The sequence below is a fragment of the Chiloscyllium plagiosum genome, unplaced genomic scaffold (genome assembly GCF_037043375.1).
Source record: "Chiloscyllium plagiosum isolate Xiang-an unplaced genomic scaffold, Cpla_swu_hap1 HiC_scaffold_7, whole genome shotgun sequence".
Taxonomy (NCBI): domain Eukaryota; kingdom Metazoa; phylum Chordata; class Chondrichthyes; order Orectolobiformes; family Hemiscylliidae; genus Chiloscyllium; species Chiloscyllium plagiosum.
The window spans coordinates 14,183,424-14,210,690 of record NW_028270145.1 but is presented as its reverse complement, the minus strand read 5'-3'; the positions used below and the strand labels follow the sequence as shown (position 1 = coordinate 14,210,690).

The window sequence follows — 27,267 nt, the reverse complement described above, 5'->3', positions numbered from 1 at the left end:
ACTTTCAGCTCTTGGTCTGTATCCTTATAGCGTTAAATGTGTAGTCAAGTTTATGTTGCGCATTTCTGTCTGTATGACCCTTTCAGGCAATGCATTGTAGATCACCACCACCCTCTGGATGAAAATATTTCTCTTAGATTGCCCTCTAAATCTACTTCTTACACTACATCTACGGTAGTTGGTCAGAAACCCCTTCAACAAATGGAAATAGCTTTCTTATTCACTCTGTCTAAAACCCACAGCATTTTATACACTCCAGTTAAATCTTTCCTGGGTATCTTCTGTTGTGAAGAACATAACTCTAGAATATCCAACTTTTCCAGATACCTATAATTCTCCATTCCAAAAAACATTCTTGTAAAGCTTCTCTTGATGTACTCTAACATAATTACATTTTTCCTGTGGTGCAATGCCCAGAATTGGCACAGTACTCCAGCTGTTGTATAACTAGTGATTTATGCAGTCCCATTAAAGTTGCCCAGATCTTATATTCCATGCTTTCTTGACCATTCGTCCATCTATCCAGTCCCATACAGAAACCTGTGGATATCCTTGCAAAGGACCTCTGTTTCTTTTCTCAGTACCTACAAATATCAGCACCCGACCATTTATTGTGTATTATATTACTTTGCTGAAAAAGCACAGCAGGTCAGGCAGCATCCACGGAGCAGGAGAATCGACGTTTCGTGCATGAGCCCTTCTTCAGGAATGAGGAAAGTGTGCCAAGCACGCTAAGATAGAAGGTAGAGATGAGGGACTTGGGCGAGGGGCGTTGGAAATGCGATAGGTGGAAGGAGGTTAAGGTGAGGGTGATAAGGTAGATGACCTGGGATGTGCAGTGAGAGAGGGACTCACTGAAATCTTTGTAGAGGGAGGAAGGGAGCTTCTTCAAGGAAGGCATCCTTGTAAGAGGATTCACAGGAGGTTAAAATCTTCTAGGAGAAAGTGAGGACTGCAGATGCTGGAGATCAGAGCTGAAAATGTACTGCTGGAAAAGTGGAGCAGGTCAGGCAGCATCCAAGGAGCAGGAGAATCGACGTTTCGGGCATGAGTCCTTCTTCAGGAATGAGGAAAGTGTGCCAAGCACGCTAAGATCGAAGGTAGGGAGGAGGGACTTGGGGGAGGGGCGTTGGAAATGCGATAGGTGGAAGGAGGTTAAGGTGAGGGTGATAAGGTAGATGACCTGGGGTGTGCAGTGACAGAAGGACTCACTGAAATCCTTGTCGAAGGAAGAAGAGAGCTTCTTCAAGGAAGGCATCCTTATAAGAGGATTCGCAGTAGGTTAAAATCTTCGAGGAGAAAGTGCGGACTGCAGATGCTGGAGATCAGAGTTGAAAATGTGTTGCTGGAAAAGTGCAGCAGGTCAGGCAGCATCCAAGCTCTCTCCCCCCCTCTACAAGGATTTCAGTGAGTCCCTCTCTCACTGCACACCCCAGGTCATCTACCTTATCACCCTCACCTTAACCTCCTTCCACCTATCGCATTTCCAATGCCCCTCCCCCAAGTCCCTCCTCCCTACCTTTTATCTTAGCCTGCTTGGCACACTTTCCTCATTCCTGAAGAAGGGCTCATGCCCGAAACGTCGATTCTCCTGCTCCTTGGATGCTGCCTGACCTGCTGCGCTTTTCCAGCTACACATTTTCAGCTCTGATCTCCAGCATCTGCAGTCCTCACTTTCTCCTGTTATATTACTTTGTTAGTCTTCTATAGATACAATGTCATACTTCTTCAGGTTGAACTCTATTTATTATTTTTTCATTCATCTGATACCTTCCAGCAGTCTATAGCTTTCTTCAATGCAGTTTCCTCTCCTCATGAATTGGCCCCTTCCTTTTCAAGCACTTATTATCTCCCTATCTTTAAAAACAAAGGTCAGGAAATATCCTCCCCCACCCCTGCTCCCACTCATCCTTGCAAACTTGACACATTGCCTCCAAGTTCTGTTTCTTCAATGATCTTTTCACTTCCTAAATCTCTGAACATTTCTCTGACAACTCTGGATTGTTCCAATGAGATTTCCATATTTCTAGTACTTCTCACTATAATCATAAATTTTTGTATTTGTAACTGATTATGTTAAAACCTTCTTTATCTTCTGCGGACTTAAACATGATTGGCCAAAACCAGGCAAAACCTTTCCAATCAAATAGATATCCCTCATTTTGTCTGCTGTTATCTGATAAATATCTGATCATAACCACAGCATCTCTAGTAGTATCTTCTCTTTTGAATGTCAAACTGTTACCTTTAGAGTTCACTAAGCATCCAACCTTGACTTCTCACTTACCTCTCTGCGTGCTGTCACTTTACACCGTTGTACCTTGTCATTTCTATATACAGACTCACACCAATTAGCACTCTCCTTCTGTCTTATTTAACCACTTTGTTATTTCTATGCATTCTGACTGCCTGTCTGAGTTTGAGCCATAGATGAGCCCTTTTCCTCCAGTTAAATATTGATAAGATTAAGATCGTTGTATTTGGATTGTACTTCATACTCTCCTCAGTGAGTCAACTTTTGAACAACACATCTTATAAAAGGCATATCAGGTTCTGGGGGTGTAGATTTTTTTTCTCTCATGAGATGTGGGTATAGTTTACAAGTACAGCATTTGTTGCTCATTCATAATTGGCCTTTAGAAGGTGGTGGTGAGCCAGCTTTTTGAATTGATGCACCCACAGTATGCTTAGGAAGGAAGTTCCAGGATTCTGATGCAGTGACAGTGAAGGAACCATGGTATGGCTCCAAGTCAAGTGGGGGTATGGCTTGGGAGGGCACTTGCAGGTGGTAGAATTAGGAGATATGTTACTCTGTGCAGCATTCCCAGCCTCTGACCACAGTGTTTATATGGCTGGTGCAGTTCAGTTTCATATGAATGGTAACCCCAAGAAACTTGCTGGTGGGGGATTCAGCAATAGTTATGCCTTTGAATGTCAATGGGCAATGGTTAGATTCTCTTTCGTTGTAGATGGACATTGCCTGGCATTTCTGCAGAACAAATGACACTTGTTACTTATCAGACCAAGTTATAATATAGTCCAGATCTTCCTGCACGTGGACAGTTTCAGTATCTGAGGAGATGTGAAAGATATTGAACAAAGTGAAAGGTACACAATCATTGGTGAATAACCCCGCCTCTGATGGAGGAAAGGTGATTGATGAAGTAGTTGAAGATGGTTAGGCCCAGGACATTACCCTGAGGAATTTGTGAAGCAATGTTGTAGGACTGAGAAGATTGGCTTCCAGTAACTACAACCATTTTCCTTTGTGCTAAGTATGACTTCCAACAGCAGAAGTTTCTCCCAATTTCCATTAACCTCAGTTTTGCTAGGGCTCCTTGTAGTCACATTTTATCAAATGCTGCTTTGACAGTTACTCTCACCTCTGGAGTTCAGCTCTTTTGTTTATGTTTGGATCAAGACTGCAATAAGCTCAGATGATGAGTGGCCCTGTTGGATAAATTGAACAAATGTAAATTTACAATTGATTTGGAGATGCTGGTGTTGGACTGGGGTGTACAAAGTTAAAAATCATACAACACCAGGTTATGGTCAAACAGGATTATTTGGAAGCACACTAGCTTTCAGGGCGCTGCTCCTTCATCAGGTTGGTCTACAACCATCTGATTAAAGAGCAGCACTCAGAAAGCTAGTGCTTCGAAATAATCCTGTTGGACTATAACCTGGTGTTGTGTGATTTTTAATCAAGGTCACAATTGCAATGTAGATGCCATTTGATAGCACTATCAATGACATTTTCCATCACATTGCTGAAAATTGAGTGTGGATCTGATTTGCCATGCATTTTGTAAACATAGAGTTTTGTTGCACAAAAGGAGACCCTTTGCTCCATTATATCCATGCGTGTAATCAATCTTCTACTTATTCTAATACCATTTTCCAGCGCTTGGCCCATAGCCTTGTATACTATGCTGTTTCAAGTGCCCATCTAATAGGTCTTGAAGTCTTGAGGGTTTACAGCTCTACCACCATTTCAGGCAGTGATTTCCAGATACAAACTTCTGAGTGAAAAATATTCTTTTTAAATCCTCTCCAAACCATCTGCTCCTTACCTGAAAACTGTGCCCTTTGTTTATTGATTCCTGTACTAAGGGGAAAAACTGTGCGCTATCTACCATAACTATGTCCCTCAAACCTTTATACACCTCAATCAGATCCTCCTCAGCATTCTTTGCTCCAAGGAAATCAGCCCCAGTGTCTCTTCATGGCTGAATCACTCAAGTCCATGCAACCTCCTAGCAAATTCCTCTGCATCCTCTCTGGTGCAATCACGTCCTTCCGATACTGCACACAGCAGTGGACTAACTAACATTATATGCTGCTCCATCATAACATCCCTGCTATTGTATTCAATGCCTTGACTAGTAAAGGCAAGAATCCCATATGTCTCTAAACCACCTTATCTACTTGTCCTTTTACCTTCAAATATCTATGGACAAGCACATCAAGTTCACTCTGATCGTCTGTACGTTCCAGAGTTATATTATTCAACATGGACTCTTTCGTCTAGTTACTCCTCCCAACATGTATCATAATGGGGAGGTGATGGCCTAGTAGTATTATCACTCGCCTATTAATCCAGAAACCCTGAATAATGTTCTGGAGACCTGGGTTTAAATCCCGCCACAGCAGATGGTGGAATTTGAATTCAGTAAGAAATTTCTGGAATTAAGAGTCTTCTGATGACCATGAAACCATTGCTAATTGTCAGAAAAACCCATCTGTTCACTAAAGTCTTTTAGGGAAGGAAATCTGCCATCCTTACCTGATCTGGCGTACATGTGACTCCAGAGCCACGGCAATGTCGTTGACTCTTAACTGCCCTCTGAAATGGCTTAGCAAGTCCCTCAGTTGTATTAATCACGAGAAAGTCATAACAAAGAAACAAAGCTGGATGGACTACCTGGCATTGAAATTGGAATGGGAAAAAACAATGGCAAAAACACATTCAGCCCTATCGACCATGCAAAGCTTCCTTCCCACCATCTGAAAGTGGGAGAGCTGTCTCACAGATTAGTCAAGCAACAGCGTAACATAGTCATCCTTACGGAATGATACCTTACAGATAACACCCTAGACACGACCATCATCATCCCCAGATATGTCCTGTCCGACCAGCAGAGGTGGCGGCACAGTGGTGTACAGTCAGGAGGGAGCTGCCCTGGGAGTCCTTGACATTGACTCCAGATCCCATGAAGTCTCATGGCTTCAGGTTAAACATGGGCAAGGAAACCTCTTACTGGTTACCACATACCGTCCTCCTTCAGCTGATGAATCAATACTCTTCATGTTGAACAACACTTGGAGGAAGCACCAAGGGTGGCCAGGGCACAAAATGTACTCTGGGTGGGGATTTCAATGTCCATCACCAAGAGTGGCTCAGTAGCAGCATTACTGATCGAGCTAGTTGAGTCCTGAACCTAGTTGATCCTAGACTGGATCTGCAGCAGGTGGTGAAGAAAGCAGCAAGAGGGAAAACATACTTCACCTCATTCTTACTAATTTGCCAGTTGCAGAAGCATCTGTCCATGACAGTATAAGTAAAAGTGACCATCGCACAGTCCTTGTAGAGATGAAGTTCTGCCTACACATTGAGAATAACCTCCATCGTGCTGCGTGGCACTATCACTGTGCTAAATGGGACAGACTTTGAACCAAGCTAGCAGCTCAAGACTGGTGTTGTGGGCCATCAACAGCAGCAGAATTGTACCCCAGCACAATCTGGAACCTCAAGGTCTGGCATATCCCCCACTCAACTATTACCATCAAGCCTAGTTCAATGGAGAGTGCAGGAGGACATGCCAGGAGCAGCATCAGGCATACCTAAAAACCAGGTGTCAACCTGGTGAAGCTACCAAACAGGACTACTTGCATGCCGAACAACATAAACAACAAGTGATAGACAGAGCTAAGCAATCTCACAACCATTGGATCAGATCTGAGCTCTGCAGTCCTTCCACATCTAGTTGTGAATGGTGGTGGACCATTAAACAACTCACTGGAGGAGGAGGCACCACAAATATCCCCATCATCAATGACGGAGGAGCCCACACATCAGTGCAAAAGATAAGGTTGCTGCATTTGCAATAATCTTCCATCAGAAATGCCAAGTGGATGATCCATCTTGGGCTCCTCCAGTGGTCCCCAGCATCTATGCTCTTGAGACAGATAGCTGACTAACCTATCCCACTCCTCAAGGACTTCTTCATTTTTAAATCGATTTTGAGGCACATCAAAATCCACATCATCTGGATTTGATTCCTCACTCTGCGGGGCAGGACCTAACACCTGTTTCTCTAGTATAGTAGGGTTTCAGCATGTTCACATGACATACCCTATACCTTTTTTTCCCCTCTGGCATCTTTACTAAATAGTTCACTGACTCGTCATTTTCTCAATTTGATAGGGACCACTAAACTTGGCTTTGAAGGGATCTCCTATCACTGGTAACATACTAATATGTCATCCTCTCGGGAAAATGTCCGAGTCTCAGAGCTTTTATCTGCCACCTACTTCATTCTATACTGTGCCCTCTTTAGGTGCTGTTTAGCTAACTCACCTACTCAATTTAAACTCTCCCTCACCTCCAATGCATAATCTAAGTGTGAGATCTCCAACTTTGGTCCTGTCAGTTTTTCATTAATTATTTTCAAAGGATCTCTCCACTTCATACCCAAAAATTAACTCGAAGGGAATGAACTGAGTAGATTCATTTGTAGCATCTCTAATGGCATACAATATGATTAGGATGCCTTTATCCCAATCATTCGGGTAATCCTGACAGTCCGCTCTCAACATGGTTTTCAAGGTCTGATGCCACATTTCGAAAGCTCTCTGGGATTCAGGATGATATACACTGGATATATAGTGCTATATACCTAAACTATCCATGACCTCCTGAAATAGCCTCGTAGTAAAATTTGACCTTGGTCCAACTGAATCTCTCTGGGTAGCCCATACTATTTGAAGAAAACTACTAACTCCTCTACTATCCATTTTGCCTTGATACTCTGCAATGGAATTGTCTCCAGAAATCTGGCAGACACATCTATTATGGTTAACAAGTATTGTTCCCACTTTTAGTTCTCAGGAGGGGACCCACACAATCAATTGTAACTCATGTGAAAGGTTCTTCAAAAGCGAGAATTGGCAACAAAGGGCTGGTTTTATTACCGCCTGTGGCTTACCTACCATTTGCCATGTATGACACATACAGCAAAAGTTAAGCAAATCCTTGTGCATTCCATGCCAATAAAAATGTTTTGCTACATTAGCCTGAATCTTTCGTACCTAGGTGACCTCCTACAAGTAGTTCTTGTGCTATCAGTAACACCTTCTGTCTGTATGCTATCGGCAACACAATCTGGTGCACTTCAGCCCATTTCTCCTTTGCACTAACCTGCCGTGGTCTCCATTTCCATCCTAGGATTCTATCTTTCAGATAATAACTCTCTGGAATATTCTCTGCCTCCTTTTCAGAGAATGCATCCACGTATTTATCTTTTATCGTCTTGTCTTGCTGTTGAAAGTTTCTTAATCTTTCAAGAGTAAACACTTCTGTCTGACCCTCTACCTGTTCAGGTTTTTGCTCTACTATTATGTCAAATAGGGTGTCTGTTAACTGAACCTCAACTCCTTCATCTTGCTCTTTACTTTTCACTTTGTGCATGACTTATGATACTGGGATCTGGTTACCACACAGTCTGGGAAAATACCAGGATATTTCTCTTTTAACTCCTCAGGTTTTTGGTCTTCCTTGGGCTTCTCCATAACAAGGGTGTCACTCCCACCTTGGATCCTGCCAAATCCTTCCCAAGAACAAACTAAATTCCTGGAACTGACACTCTGTCAATCACTTCCACTGTTATTTCCCCAGTCTTGAATTGGCACTCCAACCTGATCTTACATTGGGGAGTGATAAATATCTGTCCACCTATTCCACAAATTACCACTCTCTTGGGTAACAATCAGAAAGAGTGCATATTCACTCATCTCTTACTATCAGCGACTAGTTAGATCCTTTATCTCTCAAAATTATAATTTCTTGTCTTTCTCCACCTGTTGTTTCTGAATAAACTTCATCTACAGAGGGTAATTCTTTTAGAGATCAGATACTAACTCCATACCCAGCCCCTGCCTAGGTAGTGCATTCTCCTGTAGCTCCTCGGCTTTTCTTGGGGTCTCCTTTACTACCTTCACTTTGCTTAGCTTCTTTTGTCATATCATTTCCCACAGCACCTTTCTTTAATTACCAGCATTGTGACTTTAGGTGTCCCACTTTACCACAGTGGAAACACCTGAGGCTTTTCACCTCCTTTCCACTCTCTTGGGTTTCTTTTTTATCCTGTGGTAAATTCTTACCAGTGCTCTCTACTCATGGTTTAGTAGTGTAGGACCTCCCCTTCTCCCAACTTCTCCCAACTTCCTGCCTCAGGCGACTGACTGTGTGGAGTTTGCACATTCTCCCCGTGTCTGCGTGGGTTTCCTCCGGGTGCTCCGGTTTCCTCCCACAGTCCAAAGATGTGCAGGTCAGGTGAATTGGCCATGCTAAATTCCCCGTAGTGTTAGGTAAGGGGTAAATGTAGGGGTATGGGTGGGTTGCGCTTCGGCGGGTCGGTGTGGACTTGTTGGGCCAAAGGGCCTGTTTCCACACTGTAAATAATCTAATCTAATCTAATCTAATCATAGATACCAGCTGCTTCTCCATGATATATCAAGAAATGGCTGGAGACACCCGATACTGCAATGGCAATGTGCCCTGATAACATTCCGGCAATAGTACTGAAGGTGTGTGCTCCAGAACTTGCCATCCCCCGAGCCAATCTCTTCCAGTATAGTTATAACATTGGTGTCTACGCGACAATGTGGAGAAGTGCCCAGGTATGCCCTGTACACAAAAAAAGGACAAATCCAACCCAGTCAATTACTACCCAATCAGTCTACTCTCCATCATCAGTAAAGTGATGGAAGGTGTCATCGACAGTGCTATCAAGCAGCACCTGCTCAGCAACAATCTGCTTAGTGACCCCCAGTTTGGGTTCCACCAGGGTCACTCAGTTCCTGACCACATTACAGCCTTGGTTCAAACATGGGCAAAAGAGATAAATTCCAGAGGTGAGGTGATAGTGACAGCCCTTGACGTCAAGGCCACATTTGACTGAATATGGCATCAAGGAGTCCTGGTAAAACTGGAATCAATGGATATTAGGGGGCAAACACTCCGCTGGTTAGAGTCATACCTGCCACAAAGGAAGATTTTTGTGGTTGTGGAGGGTCAGTCATCTCAGGTCCTACATTTCTGCAGGAGTCCCTCAGGATAGTGTCCTAGACCCAAAAATCTTCAGCTGCTTCTTCAAAGATCTTCCTTCTGACATAAGGTCAGAAGTGGGGATGTTCACCAACGATTTCACAGGATTCAGCACCATCCACAAGTTCTCAGATACTGAAGCAGTCCATGCTCAAATGCAACAGATCTGGACAGCTCGGGCTGACAAGTAGCTAGTAACATTTGCGCCACACAAATGCCAGACAATGACCATCACCAATAAGAGACACTCTAATCACCACCCCTTGACATTCAACAATATTTACCATCACTGAATCCCCCGCTGCCAACATCCTTGGGGTTACCAGAAACTTAACTGGACTCACTACATAAACACAGTGGCTACAAGTGCAGGTTAGAGACTAGGGATACTGCAGCGAGTAACTTACCTCCTGACACCCCAAAGTCTATCCACCATCTACAAAGCACAAGTCAGGAGTGTGATGGAATACTCCCCACTTGCCTAGATGGGTGCAGCTCCAACAACACTCAAGAAGCTGGACACGATCCAGGACAAAGCAACCCTCTTGATTGGCACCACATCTACAAACATTCAATCCTTTCACCACCAGCTCTCAGTAGCAGCAGTGTGTGCTATCCACAAGATGTACAGCAGAAATTCACCAAAGATTCTCAGACAGCATCTTCCAAACCCACAACCACTTCCATCTTGAAGGGACAAGGGTAGAAGGTATTTGGGAACACCACTATCTGCAAGTTCCCCTCTAAGCCACTCACCATCCTGACTTGGAAATATACCGCCATTCCTTCACAGTGGTTGGGTCAAAAACCTGGAATTCCCTCCCTCCCGGCATTGTGGGTCAGGCCACAGCAAGTGAACTGAGCGATTCAAGAAAGCAGCTCACCACCACCCTCTCAGGGGCAAATAGGGATGGGCTATCAATGTTGGCCAGCCAGCAATGCCTAAGTCCCACAAATGAATTTTAAAAACATACTTTTCATGATTAAATTCCATTTGTCCTTGTTCAACCTAACTAACTAGGCTCTTTGTATTATCCTGCTGTCCAAGGCTATCCTCCTCACTATTTACTGCATCCCTAATTTTCACATCATCTGCAAACTTACTGATCACACCACTATTTTCTGTGCTTTTGACACTTCACCAATTAATGTATTAAAAACACTTTACCCGGCATTTGTTGATGAAGTCAGAGTCATAAAGTCTTAGAGATGTACGGCATGGAAACAGACCCTTCAGTCCGACTTGTCCATGTCAACCAGATATCCAAAATAAAACTAGTCCCATTTGCCAGCATTTGGTCTATATCCCTCTCAACCCTTCCTAAGCATATACCCATTCAGATGCCTTTTAAATGTTGTAATTCCTTTGGCAGCTCATTCCATACGTGCACCATGCCCCTCATGATCTTATAAAACTCTATAAGGTCACCCATCAGCCTTCGATGCTCCAGGAATAATAGCCCCAGTCTGTTCAACCTCTCCCGATATCTCAAACCCTCCAACCCTGGCAACATTCTTGTAACTTTTTTTCTAAACCCTTTCAAGTTTCACAACATCCTTCCTATAGCAGGGAAACCAGAATTGTGTGCAGGATTCCAATAGTGGTCTAACCAATATCCTGTACAGCCGCAACATGACCTCCCAAAACCTATACTCAATGCACTGACAATAAAGGTAACCATACCAAATGCCTTCTTCACTATCATATCTACCTGCAGCTCCATTTTCAAGGAACAATGAACCTGCACTCCAAGGTCTCTTTGTTCAACAACACTCCCCAGAATCTTACTATTAAGTACATAAATCCTCCCCTGATTTGCCTTTCCGAAATGCAGCACCTCACATTTATCTAAAATAAACTCCATCTGTCACTCCTTGAACCATCTGATCAAGATCACATTATCCTCTGAGGTAATCTTCTTCGCTGTCTATTGCACCTCCAATTTTGGTGTCATCTGCAAACTGACTAACAATAACCTAACCACATAAATAATTAAAAGTAGTGGACCCAGCACCTATCCTTGTGGCACACTATTGGTCACAAGCCTTCAGTCTGAAAAGCAACACTGCACCACCACCCTCTGTCTTCTACCTTCAAGCCAGTTCTATATCCAAGTAGCTAGTATTCCCTATATTCCATGTGATCTAACTCTGTTAACCAGTCTACCATGAGGAACCTTGTCAAAAGCATTACTGAAGTCCATATAGATCACATCCACTACTCTGCCCTCATCAATCATTTTTGTTCCTTCTTCAAAAACCTTATTAAGTTGACGAAGGGACACAGAATTTGGTTTGTGGTTCAGCTCAATTTTATTAACAAAATATTCCTAATTCAAACACTGTGTGAGCATTTTCCAAATTCCCACAATACTTACTCTGTATGTAAACTAACAGAGCATACCCGACGATTTCCCAAATGATTGGCTAGATTTCAATTTTGTAGTAGTACTGGAATAATTTGTGCCGGATCTAATTCTCAAGCCTGTGTTCAATACTTCAATGTAGGTAACTGTCAGATGAATAGTTAAGTTATGAGAACAGGTTGAATAGGTCTGGAATAACTGCAATATTTTGGAAATTAAAAATTAAATTGTTGCCTGATGCAGATGTTTATATATAAACTTAGGATTGATAGATATTATTTTTAAGAACAAGGAAGCACAATTTTAAAATTGGTCTAAAGTCATTGCGGAGTAAAATTAGTAAGCACTTTTCAGAAATGGCAGTGAGTAAAAGGCTGTGTCACACTCGCCCATGTATTGGGTGACCTCCACTGGTACTCATTACTTACCAAATTATAATGATTAGTTCTTGTGTACAGTCTCATCCCTCCTTTCACTGAATTACATTACATTAAATTACAGTGTGGAAACAGGCCCTTCAGCCCAACAAGTCCACACCGACCCGCCAAAGCGCAACCCACCCATACGTCCTTAGGCCATCAAAATCCATTGCTACGAAATTCCTTCTACATCACTCTGTTTTGTCCATCTCCATAAAACAGACCTTTGACAGATCTTAAAGCCACTCCAATAGTTTCTTTGTGAAGTAACTTGAGATTTAATTATACATTAAAGCAATATATGCGCAAGTTGTTATTGTAAATGTTGTGATTTGTTTTGTCTTTAATCAGTGCTGCATGAATGTTTCTTTGAACTAGCACTTTTCAATTGAGCCTGAAGCCTTGTTGGCTGGATTGTGTCTCAAAATGGATTAGCAGTTGTTTAAATGATTGGCTGATGTAGTTCTTCTGATCTTCCGTTTGTACTAGCAATTGATTATTAAATTGTACAGCTATTGTAATGACATACACACTTATGATAATCTATCTACTGACTCTGACTTAAGTTCATTTACAACATTGACTGTAGTGAATTCTCAGTCAGCACAAGGGAACGTTTAGTGATGGAAATGCAACTTTTGGAATCACGTGGCATCCATATACTTCTCCCAATAGGAATGATGTATTTTGTTTTGCTTATTAAGTTATTCTACATTGTCACATTGTTAAGCTGAGTCAACGTGGGAAGCAATCCACTATTAATGACTGTCCATTTGTCAAGTTGGAACTCAACCATTCTATCAATTATGTTATCAACGTTAAGTTTGAATGATACTTGTCACAAAGCCATAAAAATGGGAAAAATGTTGTTTCGTTTTTTTCAAATGTGCCAGTAACATGATGGTTTTGAAAGGAAGTGTTTCTGGGTTAGTTTATTTTCAATATGGGCAAAGCATCTCCATTCTCATAATAAGTTAAAAATCACACAACAATAGGTTATAGTCCAACAGGTTTAATTGGAAGCACACGAGCTTTCGGAGCGACGCTCCTCCATCAGGTGATAATGGAGGGCTCAATCCTAACACAGAATTTATAGCAAGAATTTACAGTGTGATGTAACTGAAATTATACACTGAAAAATTGATTGCCTGTTTTTCAATGTATAATTTCAGTTACATCACACTAAATTCTTGCTATAAATTCTGTGTTAGGATTGAGCCCTCCATTATCACCTGATGAAGGAGCGTCGCTCCGAAAGCTAGTGTGCTCCCAATTAAACCTGTTGGACTATAACCTGGTGTTGTGTGATTTTTAACTTTGTACACCACAGTCCAACACCGGCATCTCCAAATCATTCTCATAATAGTGTGCATTTTAAAGTGGAGATAACCTTAGTTCTATTGCACACCTGTTTTTTTCTCTCTCTTGATCACGTAAGTTACATATAGCTCAAATGGTTATGTTCAAGCTTATATGTACCAAAATCCAATTCAGAATGCATTTGTATCGCCTTGGAGACAGGGCTATAAATCTAGCTCAGGCTGTCATGGAGGAGTACTGTACCCTTTCTAACATCTAGTGTCTTAATTGAAATGAGTATGTGGTGTTTACAACACATCAGCTGTACAGGCGAGGAATGGCACGAAAGAACAAGAATGATCTATTCAACTATACAAAATAAAATGTTCTTTTCAGATTCTCCAGAGAATGTTATCAAATTGTAACGTGACATTGAAATTCCCTGCTCAAAGTGATTTGATAAGATCACAAGTGGCAATTTAGCATTATAAATTGAAAAGTTTCCACAGGACCAACTATGCAGAACATTTTCCTGGTAAAATGCTGAGTGCTTTGACTGAAAGGATCAATATCGGGGTTGCAAACTCAGGGAAGATGCCATGACCTCCCTGGGCAGGTTGTCAGGCTGTAAATTCTCAGTGCTAAGTCATGTTCTCTCAGTGTTCTGAACCAACCTTCCTCTTTCAATCAGCAACACAGCTAGAGATTAATTGATCATTTATCCAGGGTATTTTTTAAATTTTTCTCACTCTTCCACACAGTAACCCCAGCATCACTCTTGCTTTTCCCAGTGTTTTCCTCTCGCAATTTCTTTCTCCTTTGCCAATTTCTCTGTTTTTCCACTTCCTCAAATCATTTCACTCTACTCATTGCAACTCCTACAAAAACGATGCCCTTTTTTTTTTACCCACACCATTCTCTTGTAAACATTTCAAATTAAAGCTGGCTTTCTATTCAGAGCAATTTTAGCTCTAAATTTGGAATATTTTCACAACTCAACCAGGAAGAGTGCATCAATAATCATGTTCCACTCTTCCACCAGCGAGGACAAATGGCTTAAAGCCCAAATTTGATCACCATAGCGACCAATTTATCTGACTGAATGCTAATCAGGCCAAAAATAATTCACATCAGATTTCATTATTAACAGAAAATAACTATTTATTGTAGCACACCTAATTTTAACAAATGATAGAGAAAAGACTAACGGCAATTATGTGACTTCAACTTTACTCCTTTTAAAATCCGAAATATTCACATATTCACAATTAAAACAGATTTAAGACAGACAGTTTGATAGAGATTGTGGGTGCAAATTTTAAGAAAGATTTTTAAGTTTGCTTTCACCGTTGGGGCAAAGTATCTCTCATGATTCCTTTTCATTTTAGCATGTATGACCTATTATGGTCTGTAAAGCGCTGGTTGTTCTTCAAGAGTTACCCTTTCACAGTTTTCCCGTCTTTTATCCCGTTAGGAGGCTGTACATTTCTCTGGCTGCCGTGTACTTACAGCTTTGTAACAAACTGCACCTCAGCCAATCAAAGGGCTATTATAAGGTAGACTTTTCTTAACTCAGTGCCACTTGTCTTAAAGTTTCCCCATTAAGTTAGTCTGTCCAAGCAACATTGTCTTACACAGATAAAAATGTGCAAGACTTAATTTAGCCAAGTTGATAAACTTCCTGATATTTCAACTATATAGCAGTCTGACTTCCATTTCATTTTATGGTTCTACAAAGGAAAATGTGTTATGTTGTAATTTAGTTCAGTGAAAGGCGATATCTCTTTAACCAAATGAATGCATCAATACAAAACTCAGGTACAGTGTTAGCATTTAAACTGAGGGCCTCTCTGACCAATTGGAAGCTTTCTGATCAAATGACCAGTTTGGACACTAGAAAGCAAACTAATCAGAGTAGCAAAGGAGCTACTCATTGCCAAAATGACCATTACTAAATACTACACATACATACGCAAAATTGGAGCACCACTTACTAATGACCTGAAAACATTATTAATGTTTTCATATTATTTCCGCACAGTAATAGTACACCTGCATCATCCAATTATCTCAGTCCTCTTCCCCTTGAACAACACTGATGTGGAAGAGAAAAGCGGATGTGTCAATATCAGTCTAGCCCTTGGGTGTTCAGCAGTCACTAGCTGTTCATAGTTTGGTCGTTCAGAGTATGAGATGACTGATGGTATCAAATTGGCTACTAGATTTTAATTTTACATTTAGAAATTAGATTACTTACAGTGTAGAAACAGGCCCTTCGGCCCAACAAGTCCACACCGACCCGCCGAAGCGCAACCCACCCAGACCCATTCCCCTACATTTTTCCCTTCACCTAACACTATGGGCAATTTAGCATGGCCAATTCACCTGACCTGCACATTTTTGGACTGTGGGAAGAAACCGGAGCACCTAGAGGAAACCCACGCAGACACGGGGAGAATGTGCAAACTCCGCACAGACAGTCGCCTGAGGCAGGCAATGAACCCGGGTGTCTGGTGCTGTGAGGCAGCAGTGCTAACCACTGTGCCACCGTGCCGCGTGTGTATTTTAAAGCTTCACTAAATGTATTTTTTGAGCAATAAGAACTGCCTCTCTTCACAACACTCAAGACCTTGTATAATAAAATCAAAGTATTGCCAGTGCTGGAAATCTAAAATACAAGCACAATGTGCTGGTGAAACATAGCAGACCTGATAGCATCCAGAGCGAGAGGAAATGAGTCCAATAAGATCCTTCTTCAGGACTGAATAGGACTGGAATAGTGTTAGTTTTAAGCTTTTGAAAAAGGGGGATGAGGAGCAAATTGACAGTAAAGGTGCCCATAGCAAAAGTGAGTGCTAAAATAATGAATTAATAGATGATTTATTGTCACATAGGTTTAGGGAGATACAGCAAAAAATGTTCTGTTGCTACAATCTGGTGCCATTTAGAGGTACAAGAGAATAAAAAGCAGTTAAATAGGGTTCAGCTTCATCGGCCAGGGTCCCAAACACGGCTTCAGGACTTCTGCAAGGTCCCCGTTCCAGGTCTACCACAGCCAGGACTCCTCGCTCTGTCATCCCTCTCGCCGATGCCCAGCTGTAACCACCAAGAAAGAATCCACGCAGCATGCCTACACAACTGGAATCATTGCCAACATCGCTCTGACTTTCTGCAGGAATTGTGAGCTTGAATACTTTGCTGAAATAGATTTGATTTCCCCTCCAAAGGCTGAGGACCATGGAAATAGAACCAGTATGACTTAAGATTGGGATACAAACACGCTCTGACCTCACACCTTTATGGAGTCATAGAGATGTACAGTATGGAAACAAATTCATTGTCTGAGCTGAGCTGTCACCTTTTTTTATAAAACCTTAAGTTATCTCGAGGAGGTGACTTAAAAGAAGTTCTGGGATTTACATTTTAATGAACCGAAACCTGCAACCCATTCTAAAGGATGAAAAACTTTACAATCCAGGTTTGTTCAATATATCATTTCAGTTGCACGACACTGTTATCTTTTGCTATAAATTATGTCTTATGCTTTTATACTCCACAACCACCTGATGAAAGAGCAGCACTTCAGAAACTAGTGCTTCTAAATAAACCTGGTGTTATGTGAAATGTACACCCCAGTCCAACACTACCACCCCCACATCAATGCTGGGGTAGCCAGCAGAGCTGCGCACGCGCAGTTCCGTCAGGCGCTTTTCTCCCTCTCTCACACACGCGCACTCTCCCCGTCTTCTCGCACGCACTTGCGCAGAGCCGGCAGCCTTTTCACCCCCTCCTCCACACGAGCGCTGGCGGTATCCGTCGGAGCTGCGCACGCGCAGTGCCCTCTGGTACTTCTCCCCCCTCGTCACCGCACACACTTGAAGCACGCACCTGCGCAGAGCCGGCAGCTTTTTCTCCCCACACCCCCCCCCCCCCGCCTCTCCTCCGCAATCCGAGGATCTGAACATGCGCGGTGACGACGGTCCGGCCTCCCCTTCCCCTCTATGGCGGATGTGCTGGAGTGAAGACGAGGTTGAGTAGTCTCGTTCCGGTGTTTTCGCCGCTGTCTGTCTGTCTGTCCGTCCGGCTGTGGCCTCGGTCCCGCGCACTCGCTGCCTCTCAGCTTCTGGGAGCTGCTGCCGCCATCGCTGGCCGCGCCCGGGGAGGAATGATTTTGGGGGTGGGCAGGAGTTGGAAAGGGGGGCGGGGGGAAGAGAGAGAGAGAGAGACAGGATGGGAAGGCGAGCGCAGCCCCCACCAGGCGCTTTTTAAGTGAAAGTTGCAGCGCAACAAAATGGCGAGAGTTTCCCGCGCACTGTCATTAGGAGCTGGGGGTGGGGGCTGTACGGCTGGGCCTCTACCAACCCACCCCTTTTTCCCCAGTGCGCACAATTATCACCGTTGCATGGTAAAAGAAAGGGACATTTTAAGAGTATCGATGACAATAAATTAATATTTAAATCAGTGACCGTGCAAAACAAGATGTTGCCACCTCCCTTTCTCCAGCAGGTGGTGTGGATTCTCACTGCGGGATGGTGCAGTTCGGTTGATCCTTCTGAAAGGCTTAGGCCACGTTTCATCTTTATGAATGTCAGCAGTCGAATGCTGCCGAATAGGGTTGCTGAAGTTGTAATTCCTAAAAAATTTACCGGATGACTTATTTCAGTCCCTCTGAAGCAAAACTTTGACACGCAAATATCCCTTTGACACAAACACACGCAGAGTTGGTAAAATACAAATCTCGAAACATTGGTTAAAAGTTTAACTCCCATGATTAAAAACATTAAAATTGGAATTATTTCCACACACAACCAGTTGCGTTGCCTGTTCTTAAAACCTACTGGAAGTCTTCCAGTAATGATATTTTATTAAAATGTTTCAATCATTTAGCCAAATAACTTAGATGAAAGAATTTAATATGACAGCGATTAACAGAAGAGAAACCTCTCAAATGATTAGAGATGAGGAGGAGAGGTTTGTAAAAATCGGCCAAACTATATCGTAGGCAGTTTTTTTTTCTGACAAATATATTATTTACCAAAAATATTTAATGCATTGCTAATTGTATGGCTGGTATAGTTGTGTGATTATGCATTTGTGCAGCTGTTTGTTTATACATGTGCAAATCGTTTAGTTTTTTTCCATAAAATTTAATGGTGCTGTAAGTAAGTGACATTGCACAAGTGCTTTCAAGCTGAAATGTTTAGTTGTTGACTCGGGTCATTTTAGGTTTTGTGATAAAGCCACAGTAAGTGCAAGTTGTATGTTGCTATAAACTGCATCCAGTTGTAATGTGCTAAATTACTATTATTAATCTTAGATTCCAAATTATATTTCTTCAAGGTAGCGCATTCAAATTATAACTCAGGAACGAGATTTAACTAATCCAGGGAGGCTTTCTTGATTTACTCTTTGGTGAGATGTAATTAAACAGGGCAACTCTCTTGATTTGCCCTTTGTAGAAATGCCTAGTTTTCACTAACCACAACGTCGTGGCTGAACTTAGAGACTCGCCATTTGAAGAATCATACGTCTGTATCAGGTCATGTATTTGTGCATGTATCCTAACCACTCAGTGGCACAGCCGGCTGAGAATTTCTCTAGGATTTTTGGTGTTGGGCTGTTAAAGTGGCAGTCAAAAATAAACTTAAGTGAGATCAAGTTATGCCTGTCTACTTGGGATCAAATGTCTTTGCTCTGGAAATGGCTTTGTGAAATTCTGATGTACTTGAAATTCTGGTATGGAAAGAAACACTGAAATCAAGATAAATTTTTAAAAAAAGGTGGTAAAAAGCCCAAATTACTGTATCAAACTTTTGTTTCTGGATGTTATGTCCCTACAATCTTTTCACTGTTAATTTTATTCCAAAGAGGAGCCAGCAGCCTCTTTTGGGTATATATAGCTTGATAGTTAATTCATATTTCTCACATCTTCAACTCCCATGTGGGTAAGAGGGTGTTCCAAAAGGATGTGGCTGAGTTTTGGACCTCTCGGTGAAATTGTGACCTGATCTTGAGTAAGCTTGGCAGTTTTTGTAGCTATTCCATTTAGCATTTGTCCCACCAAATAACCCAGTTGTTTATACCAAAGTTTTTTAAATGCCAGTGGAGTGTCCCTGAAACATTTTGGAATGGAAATGTATGAAATGTTGTCACCTTGATTAAATGTTCTTGTTTATAAACTATTAAACTGTAATAAAGGTTTATTTAAAAAAACAAATTAAGAATAAGCTATCGTGAACATGGTTCTTGACTTTTTTTTGTGATATACATTTTTATTTGGAACTGGGAGTATTGTTAACAATATGAGAACTGGTTGATGCAAGTTACTTGGGTGCTACCGGGGAACTGAACTAATATGAGTAGAGATGCAGTATGTTGTCTAGGAGAAGATGTAAAGCCATAAGGGTAGGGGCTAATGTGACATTAAGAAATAGTTATTAACCTTGGACATTCACTTCCAACTGTGTGTTAACTTATTTTACAACATGAAACTTTGTAACAGTAAACTAGTTACCATGATGCTCACTTGGAAATCTTTGCTTTACCAAATCCTTGGTAATCATTCTGAAAAAATTCTTGTGTATGGTGCTATAATATTTATTTAAGTCATTTTAGAACTTTCAAATTACGAGTAGTTTTTTGCTTGAAGGAATTGCTGCGAATGGGAATATACCTCTTTAGTTGTATTTATGTTATACTATCAGAAGTTCCAATTAATGCAAAGGTGTCCTTATAGCTGAAAATCCAAAAGAATGTGTTTTGTGTAACTCATGGCACATATTTGAACATAAAATATTTGTGCCTCCCGTCATTGTTCTTGATAAGGTTTTGCTTGAGGGTATGGTAGTTTATCATGACTCTCTAAAGCAAAACTTTGATGGACAATTATTCCTTTGACACAAAAAAATGCATAGTTGGTAGAATGTAAATCTTGAAACGCTGGTTAAAAATGTATCGTGTCTATCTTTGTTTCCTAAGATTCCTAGGGAGTGAGTTCAGAGGCACCATGCTATCCTTATGCATTTGTTAGTGTAGATAATGAGACAGTGTATAAAGAAAAAGATTGATTGTTCTTACCCACTTTTCAGTGACTAGTGTCAGTGTGTTATTTGGTATTACCTAGGATCATGTTGGCTACAATGTGTCCCCACTAACCCCCGCCCCAAAGCGCCAGGCGCAAGGACCGTTCCCTTCGCCAATCCTTGGTTTGTGCTACTCTCTCCACCAAACCCCCAGGTACCTACCCCTGCAACCTGAAAAGATGCAAAGCCAGCTGGCACACCACATCCCTCACCTCCGTCTGGGTTCCCTAACAGTCCTTCCAGGACTGCACAACCTGCCTCTTCTAGTTTACAGTATCTGGTGCTCCTGATGTGGTCTTCTCTACATTGGGGAGACCTAAAGTAAACTAAGGGAAAGTTTCGCCAAGCGTCTCAGCCGGGCACAGCTACCGTCCATTTTAATTCCCCTTCCCACTCCCTTTCTGACATGACCATCTTTGGCCTTCTCTATTGCCGCAACGAAATCAAATCCCAAACTAGAGGAACAACACCTCATCTTCTGCTTGGGCAGCATACAGCCCAGAGAACTCAATGTTGAGTTCTCCAATTTTAAATAACCTCCCTCCCCTGACTCCCTTCCTAGCCCCTCCCCATCCCTTCCACTCCTCCCAGCCACGACCCAGATTCATTCCTCCTATTGACCAACCACGTCGCACCCTCTACCTGTCTTTACCTATCTCCATTTCACCACCCTGTCCCCACACCCCTCTTTGTCTGCAGCTCCCCTTACACCCACCCCCACTCCTGAAGAATGGTCATACCCAAAATGTTGACTTCTCCACCTGACGCTGCCTGGCTTGCTGTGTTCTTCCAGCCTGCTGCAGTTTTTTTGTCTCCATAATGGGACACAACGACCAAAAAATGAAGAAGATGAATTACTAAAACTCCTGTTGTAATTTTTGCTTCTGGTTGCAAAATAATTTCCTCAGCTTAACCAGAGCAAGTTCTGCTGAGATCCAACATGAAAGACTTGTATTAAAAGAGTACGTACTGGACAGGCTAATGATGCTATACTTGAATTGTATGCTTTTAGAGGAACTGAATTAAAACACTATGTGACAAGTTGAGCATTAGAGTTGAGGAATTTTTAAGAATAACTTCCCTCAGTAACTTTAATGAAAAATTGGCAGTTCTTTTTATTATAATGTTCTTCAGTCCGTTATTGGCAATGTGATATAATTGAGAACAGTATGGCAGCTTAATACTGTATAATAATTTTTTCAACCAACCCCGTGTTTGCTCCTGTTGGCTACTTCTGTTCTTTTGAATATTGTCATTCATGCTAATGATCATTTCATTTGGAATAAAACAGTAAGCAATCAGGTTTGTGAGCATCAATTGAGAGAGAAATAAAGTTAATATTTCAGGTTATTGGCTTTTACCAGAGATGCCAGCTGTTTCCTAGTAATCTTTCCATATGGCAATTCTTCATGAATAAATCTGGGCATTAAAGCTATACAACTAAAATATCACAGTTAAGGTTGACCCTGTTTTCATCCAGAAAGCACTCGTGAACTTTCTGGGATATTCTTCAGAAAGGAAGTTTGAACTTTTTGAAAACCATCTCCTTTCCTCCACCTCCACCCCCACTACCACCCAGAAAAAGCATTGCATCAAGGACTACACTATCATGGTACTTTGCTGGTGGTAAACTGCTTTCAGACATCTGGTTGCGAAAAGCATTATACCCCTTTTACTGATGTAAACAATTCAAAAGGTCATGCTTTGCATCCAGGACCCACATTCTCAAGTTAGAGGTGCTGTTATGAAAATAAACTGAGGAAAGATAACAGAACTTTTTCTAAAACACAAAAAAATTCAATTTCAGCCAGAGTAAAACATCTTGTGGCTATTTAATGTGAGCAGAAAATAGTGTATAATATTGCATTTAGAATTTTTACTTGACAAAGACGCACATCATGAATACATTTAAAAAAAACTGTTCAGTGAGATTTCACTGTGTTGTATTTATTCCAAATAGTGTGTGTAATTTTTGTTTAGTAAATAACTGAATGGATTTGTCTTAATGTTAAAACTTGGGCTGCTTTGGGGGAGTTGACACGTTGGTCATACATTAATTAGTTGGCATTTGGATGCCAAGGATGAAGTGGCTTCATCCATTAATGAGCAGATTATTAGGAAGGGAATGCTGTGATGGAAGGTGGATACTAATTATAGGAAGAGAATGTAGTACAGTTGTATTGGTATTTTCTACTTAGTAGTCCACTGGTGGAAGGGCCTAGTTGTTTTGTATTGTTTAGGCTCTGTGAGTTTGAAGTGGATGTCTACATTTTCTTAACCTTTTTTTTGTGCTGTTGATATTCCAAACTGCAATTGTAATAGAAATCAGAATGAGTATGAGTTTAAAATTGTAAGCGAACTTATCAGATATGCTTCTTGTTAGTTTCCTCCAAATTCTGTCCAATGTACAGTAAATAAATTTGTATCGTGCTCTAGTTTTGAGTTACACTTTGTCAGTTATATTTGAAAGAGCATATAAACATAGGGTAGTATAAATAATTGGTCTGGCTTGTTGCACTGTACTTTCTAATACAAGTGTGATCTGCAATGTGCTTCTTGGAAGAAAGCTCTATATATTGACCTTGTATGCAATCTCCAAACTCGCCAGAGGTTTAGCTTTGCACCATCCTAAAGTTCATTAATCCAATAACATTTCTGAGACCTTTTTGAACCAGTTTGGTACAGCAATTGTTGTTTTTGCCATTAGCAAAGTTAAACCCAAGTGGTATAAAATTGTCTCCCTGGAAAATGATTTACTCCATTGCATGAATAATCCAGAGATCTAGGCTAATGCTCTGGGAACAGGAGTTCAAATTTCACTATGGCAGCAGATAGAAGTTGTATTCTATTAATAAATCTTGAATATAAAACTAATTTATGAGTAATGGTGATCATAAAACTACCATCTGGTCTGGCCAATGGATGACTCTTACCAGTCCTTTGAAATGGCCAGGCAAGCTACTTTAAGGGCAGCAAATGTTACCCTTGCCATTGATGCCCACATATCAGGAAAATAAATTTTAAAATTTGTTTAGTAATGGCACAAAGATATTTGGTCCAAATGTGCAATCAGTGAATGTAACTGAACAGCAAGTCTTCATAGGGAGCATTATCTTGCAAACTTCCAAGTTTTTGAGTCCTTCACTGAGTGAATGAGGTAACTGAATTGAATATTAGACAAATAGAGAGCAAAATCTGACAAATGCCTGCATTTTAATCATAAGTTATTGAGAGAGATGATATTTCTTTTTACAATATAATTTTTTTTGTAATGTCAGGTAACCAGTACAGAGAAGATTCAAGAGATTGCGAGGGATTTGGACAATTAAGTGGATCAGCTAACGAATAGTGAATGGATTTTAGCGTAAGTGAATAATAAGAAAATGAAAAAGTCCAGGAAGCATGAAACTCTTTCAGGTGTTCTTGATGACACAAAGACATGAACAAATGATTTTCAGTCAATCACATTCATTCCCTTCAATCTTTGTGTATCTTCAATTCAATCTGTTGGGAAGTGTCCTGCAAACTTGTCTGTTCTTATTACGGTTTACTTAGCACTCAGAAGACCAATTCTCTCTCTCACCTTCATTTATACTGATTTTACATTTCTTCAGCATTAACAACCCTTAATCATTTGCACTAGGCCAGCTCCTCCGGCAAAAGCCAATAATAATGAAATATTTCCCTACACCTTTTCAGTCTGAAGAAGTCACACCAGACTGTCTTTCTCTCTGCAGATGCTGCCTGGCCCGCTGAGTTTCTCTAGCTTTCTGTGTTCAATATTCAGTGATCCAGTTTAGATTTTTAAAAATCTTGTATTCTTACTGTAATTGTTCTGGTCTGTGGCAACGCTGTTTAAACTAATACATTGAACCATTTGGACTAAATAATTTTGAATGCAGATGACAGAGCAGACTTGAAACAATCTCTGACATATGAATTGAATAGAAAAGATCCAGAAAAAAGCTCTAAGTAAGAATTTTTCCAATTTGATTATTATCATATAATTTTAAAAGATACAATGACCTCCATTTCTTGTCCACATAACCATTGATATGTGAACCTTAATGGATGTCAAAAATCAATTCCAGTGAGGGGACCTTGCAGTTAATTCCAAACCAAACTTCATCCAACTTTTTACCTTGCATCTTTAATTCACTGGCTTTCAAAAGGGAGCTCTGTTCAATCAAGGGAAGGCTTATCAACTGTTGTGTATATTGAGATTTTGCTGGCTTTCTGTGTGCCAGAAAGTCAAGTTAGACAATTCCTAATCTGTGCTTTGTTCCGGAGTGAATTGTAAACTGAAGTTAACTTCCCTAATATTTCAAGTTCTTTATCTTATCTGTATCTAAAAAGCTAAAAATGCTTTCAATTTTTATTACCTTTAACAGCATATGTAAATTTTTTTTGTGTTTTGAGATTATCTTCCTCTGACTTCTGAATGCATTCCAGTGTACATTCAAATATTTCCACTTAGCTATGATCATGTTGATTTATTTATTCAGCCATTTAGTGTCATTTTATCTTTTTATTTCAGTGGTTACTTCTGAGATGGCAGAAGATGTCAGTGAGGATGAGATTGGCATTGAGAGAAATACTACATTATTGGGACCAAATGCTGATATAACTGAGGATTCTGAAGCAGAACATCAAGTTTTCCAGGTATGGTTATGAACTAGACAAGAAAAAGGTTTGGTCAAAGTAGATGCTGATGGAAATAAGCAGAGGCGAATCAACCTATGCGGAGGGAACAGACTTTAATATTTTGGGGGCAGACCTTTCTTTGCAAAATTTGAATACATGTTGAAATACTCAGTTTCAGTAATACAAACATGATGGTATATTTCAATATTGTTGTACAAATGATTACTTTGATATTTGTGTGCATGGTTGGTCCTTATGTTTTCTGTCAAACCCCCTGGGAAGTTCCTCAGATCTCCACTTAATAGCTACCTCCCCATGATGCAGCTGAGATTGAGGTCTCACCATGTAGGTACTGTATCCTCCGTTAACTATCCAGCCAGATTACAAGTTATTATTCAGACTTCGAGATTATCATTCTGATGTTGTTGCTTAAATACTAAGCCAATTAAACTCTGCATTTGTATTTTCTTAACCTTCAAAGCAATTAGCCTGGATAGATGATGGAGAATCTGCGTTTGGAAGGAATGATCCAATCACTGTCATTCCTATCACAGTTCACATTACCGATGATTCTACTACTACCCAGAATCCGACAGTACAGGTGTCTCAGCAAGCACCGACTCTGTCTTCTGCGCCTTTCCAGCTGATGGATCAGAATGGACAGCCGATCCAGTATGAACTTCAATCACTGGGGGATACAAATGCACGTATGGTTAGTAACAGCAGTATATACAAATTATAGAAATTGTGTATGTTTCTCCTTACCTTGTGCAATAATCCTGTTTATTGCTGGAGTCAAACAATGTTGTGGCTGCTACGGTGATGATCTAAGCACAGAATATGACATCATTATTCTTAGTTTAAAATCTACAAAGAAATTTAACTGGTAGCAAATTGAAGAACTAACAATTCAGTACAGTAAACTCTTAAGTTTTCAGAAGGATCCAGTAATCCTTACAGAGCTGGTGGAGGAAGGTTAATCCTCTGAGTTGATTCTTTGACTTGCGTTCTCCTCAGTTAGAGATTTATCCTCATCATTAGATGGAGGAAGTAAAACAATCTGGCTTCCCAAGTCAAACCATCTCACAACTTTCTGTCCAAAAGTTTGTTCATGGATTTGAATAAGAGGGTTGTAGTGAATGTGACTGTTTAGACTTGTACGTACTAATGCTCTGGGAAGTAAATGCCTAAATAATTTAGCTGACAACAGGAATTTGTCTTAAATCATAATATGCAAGATACAGTTTCTTGCATAATATGCAAGAAACAATAATTGAATTTGCAGTTATATGTAAATTGTAGATTTGCACACTTGTAAATTTTCGACCCATTGTTTAAAAATACTTGTTTAATTTAATCAGTCTTCACAATTAAGAGATTTAAACCTTGAGGAGAACTTAAAGGCATAATTTCTTTAACAAAACTGATGCATTGCAAAGTCAGGTGATCACCTTCCTTTCTACTATATTCCACCAATGTGAGGTAAACCTTACTGATTTTAATCAGTGTTTGGTGTGTTTTTTAAAATTACTTCAGGAGTTGCATGGCATGACTGGCCAGGCCCAGCATTTATTTTCCATCCCTAATCGCCCAAAGGGCAGTTATGTGTCAACCACATTGTTGTTCCTCTGGAATCACATGTAGGATGGCAGTTTCCGTCCCTAAAGGACATTTGTGAACCAGATGGGTTTTTCACTGATAGTCTGCAACAGTTTCATGGTCATCATTAATTCCAGATATTTATTGAATTCAGATTCCACCACATGTGTGGCAGGATTTAAACCTGGGTCCCCAGAACATCAGCTAAGTTTCTAGATTAGTAGTCCAGCAATGATACCTGTAGACCATCACCTTCCTGTTGATTTACCAAACATACTTTAATTGTCTCCTTTTCATTTTGGTTTTAGGACTTTAAGTTCTCCTTTCTAGAATTATTGAGGTGTATTTTTTAAAAAGGATTTTCACAAGTTTTTAAAATTCTTTTAAAGCTTCAGTTTTGGCTGACACATTTGTAGCCATTTAATTTATACTGTCTTGCATTATGGCTTGTGCAGACATGCCTTCATCAAGTTAGTTTTAGTCATAATCTCATGCAGAAGGTGCAATATCTGCCAATTTACCTCTTCCCA

General features: G+C 40.7%; 1 protein-coding gene across 4 annotated transcripts in view; it reads left to right on the top strand.

Annotated features, from left to right (window-relative positions):
• The first annotated feature begins 17,374 nt into the window (after positions 1 to 17,374).
• The window catches only part of LOC122551330 (calcium-responsive transcription factor-like), a 60,496-nt gene continuing 50,603 nt past the window's right edge, over positions 17,375 to 27,267 (top strand). For 2 of the 4 annotated variants that reach the window (XM_043693055.2, XM_043693056.2), the window contains exons 1-4: positions 17,375 to 17,441; positions 23,773 to 23,858; positions 25,032 to 25,156; positions 25,620 to 25,850. In XM_043693055.2, the coding sequence (XP_043548990.2) occupies positions 25,046 to 25,156; positions 25,620 to 25,850 (342 nt within the window). In that variant the 5' untranslated portion in view covers positions 17,375 to 17,441; positions 23,773 to 23,858; positions 25,032 to 25,045. Of the gene's footprint in view, positions 17,442 to 17,659; positions 18,384 to 18,430; positions 23,859 to 25,031; positions 25,157 to 25,619; positions 25,851 to 27,267 lie in introns of those variants that run through there. The other 2 variants (XM_087988747.1, XM_087988746.1) reach the window with 2 other exon arrangements.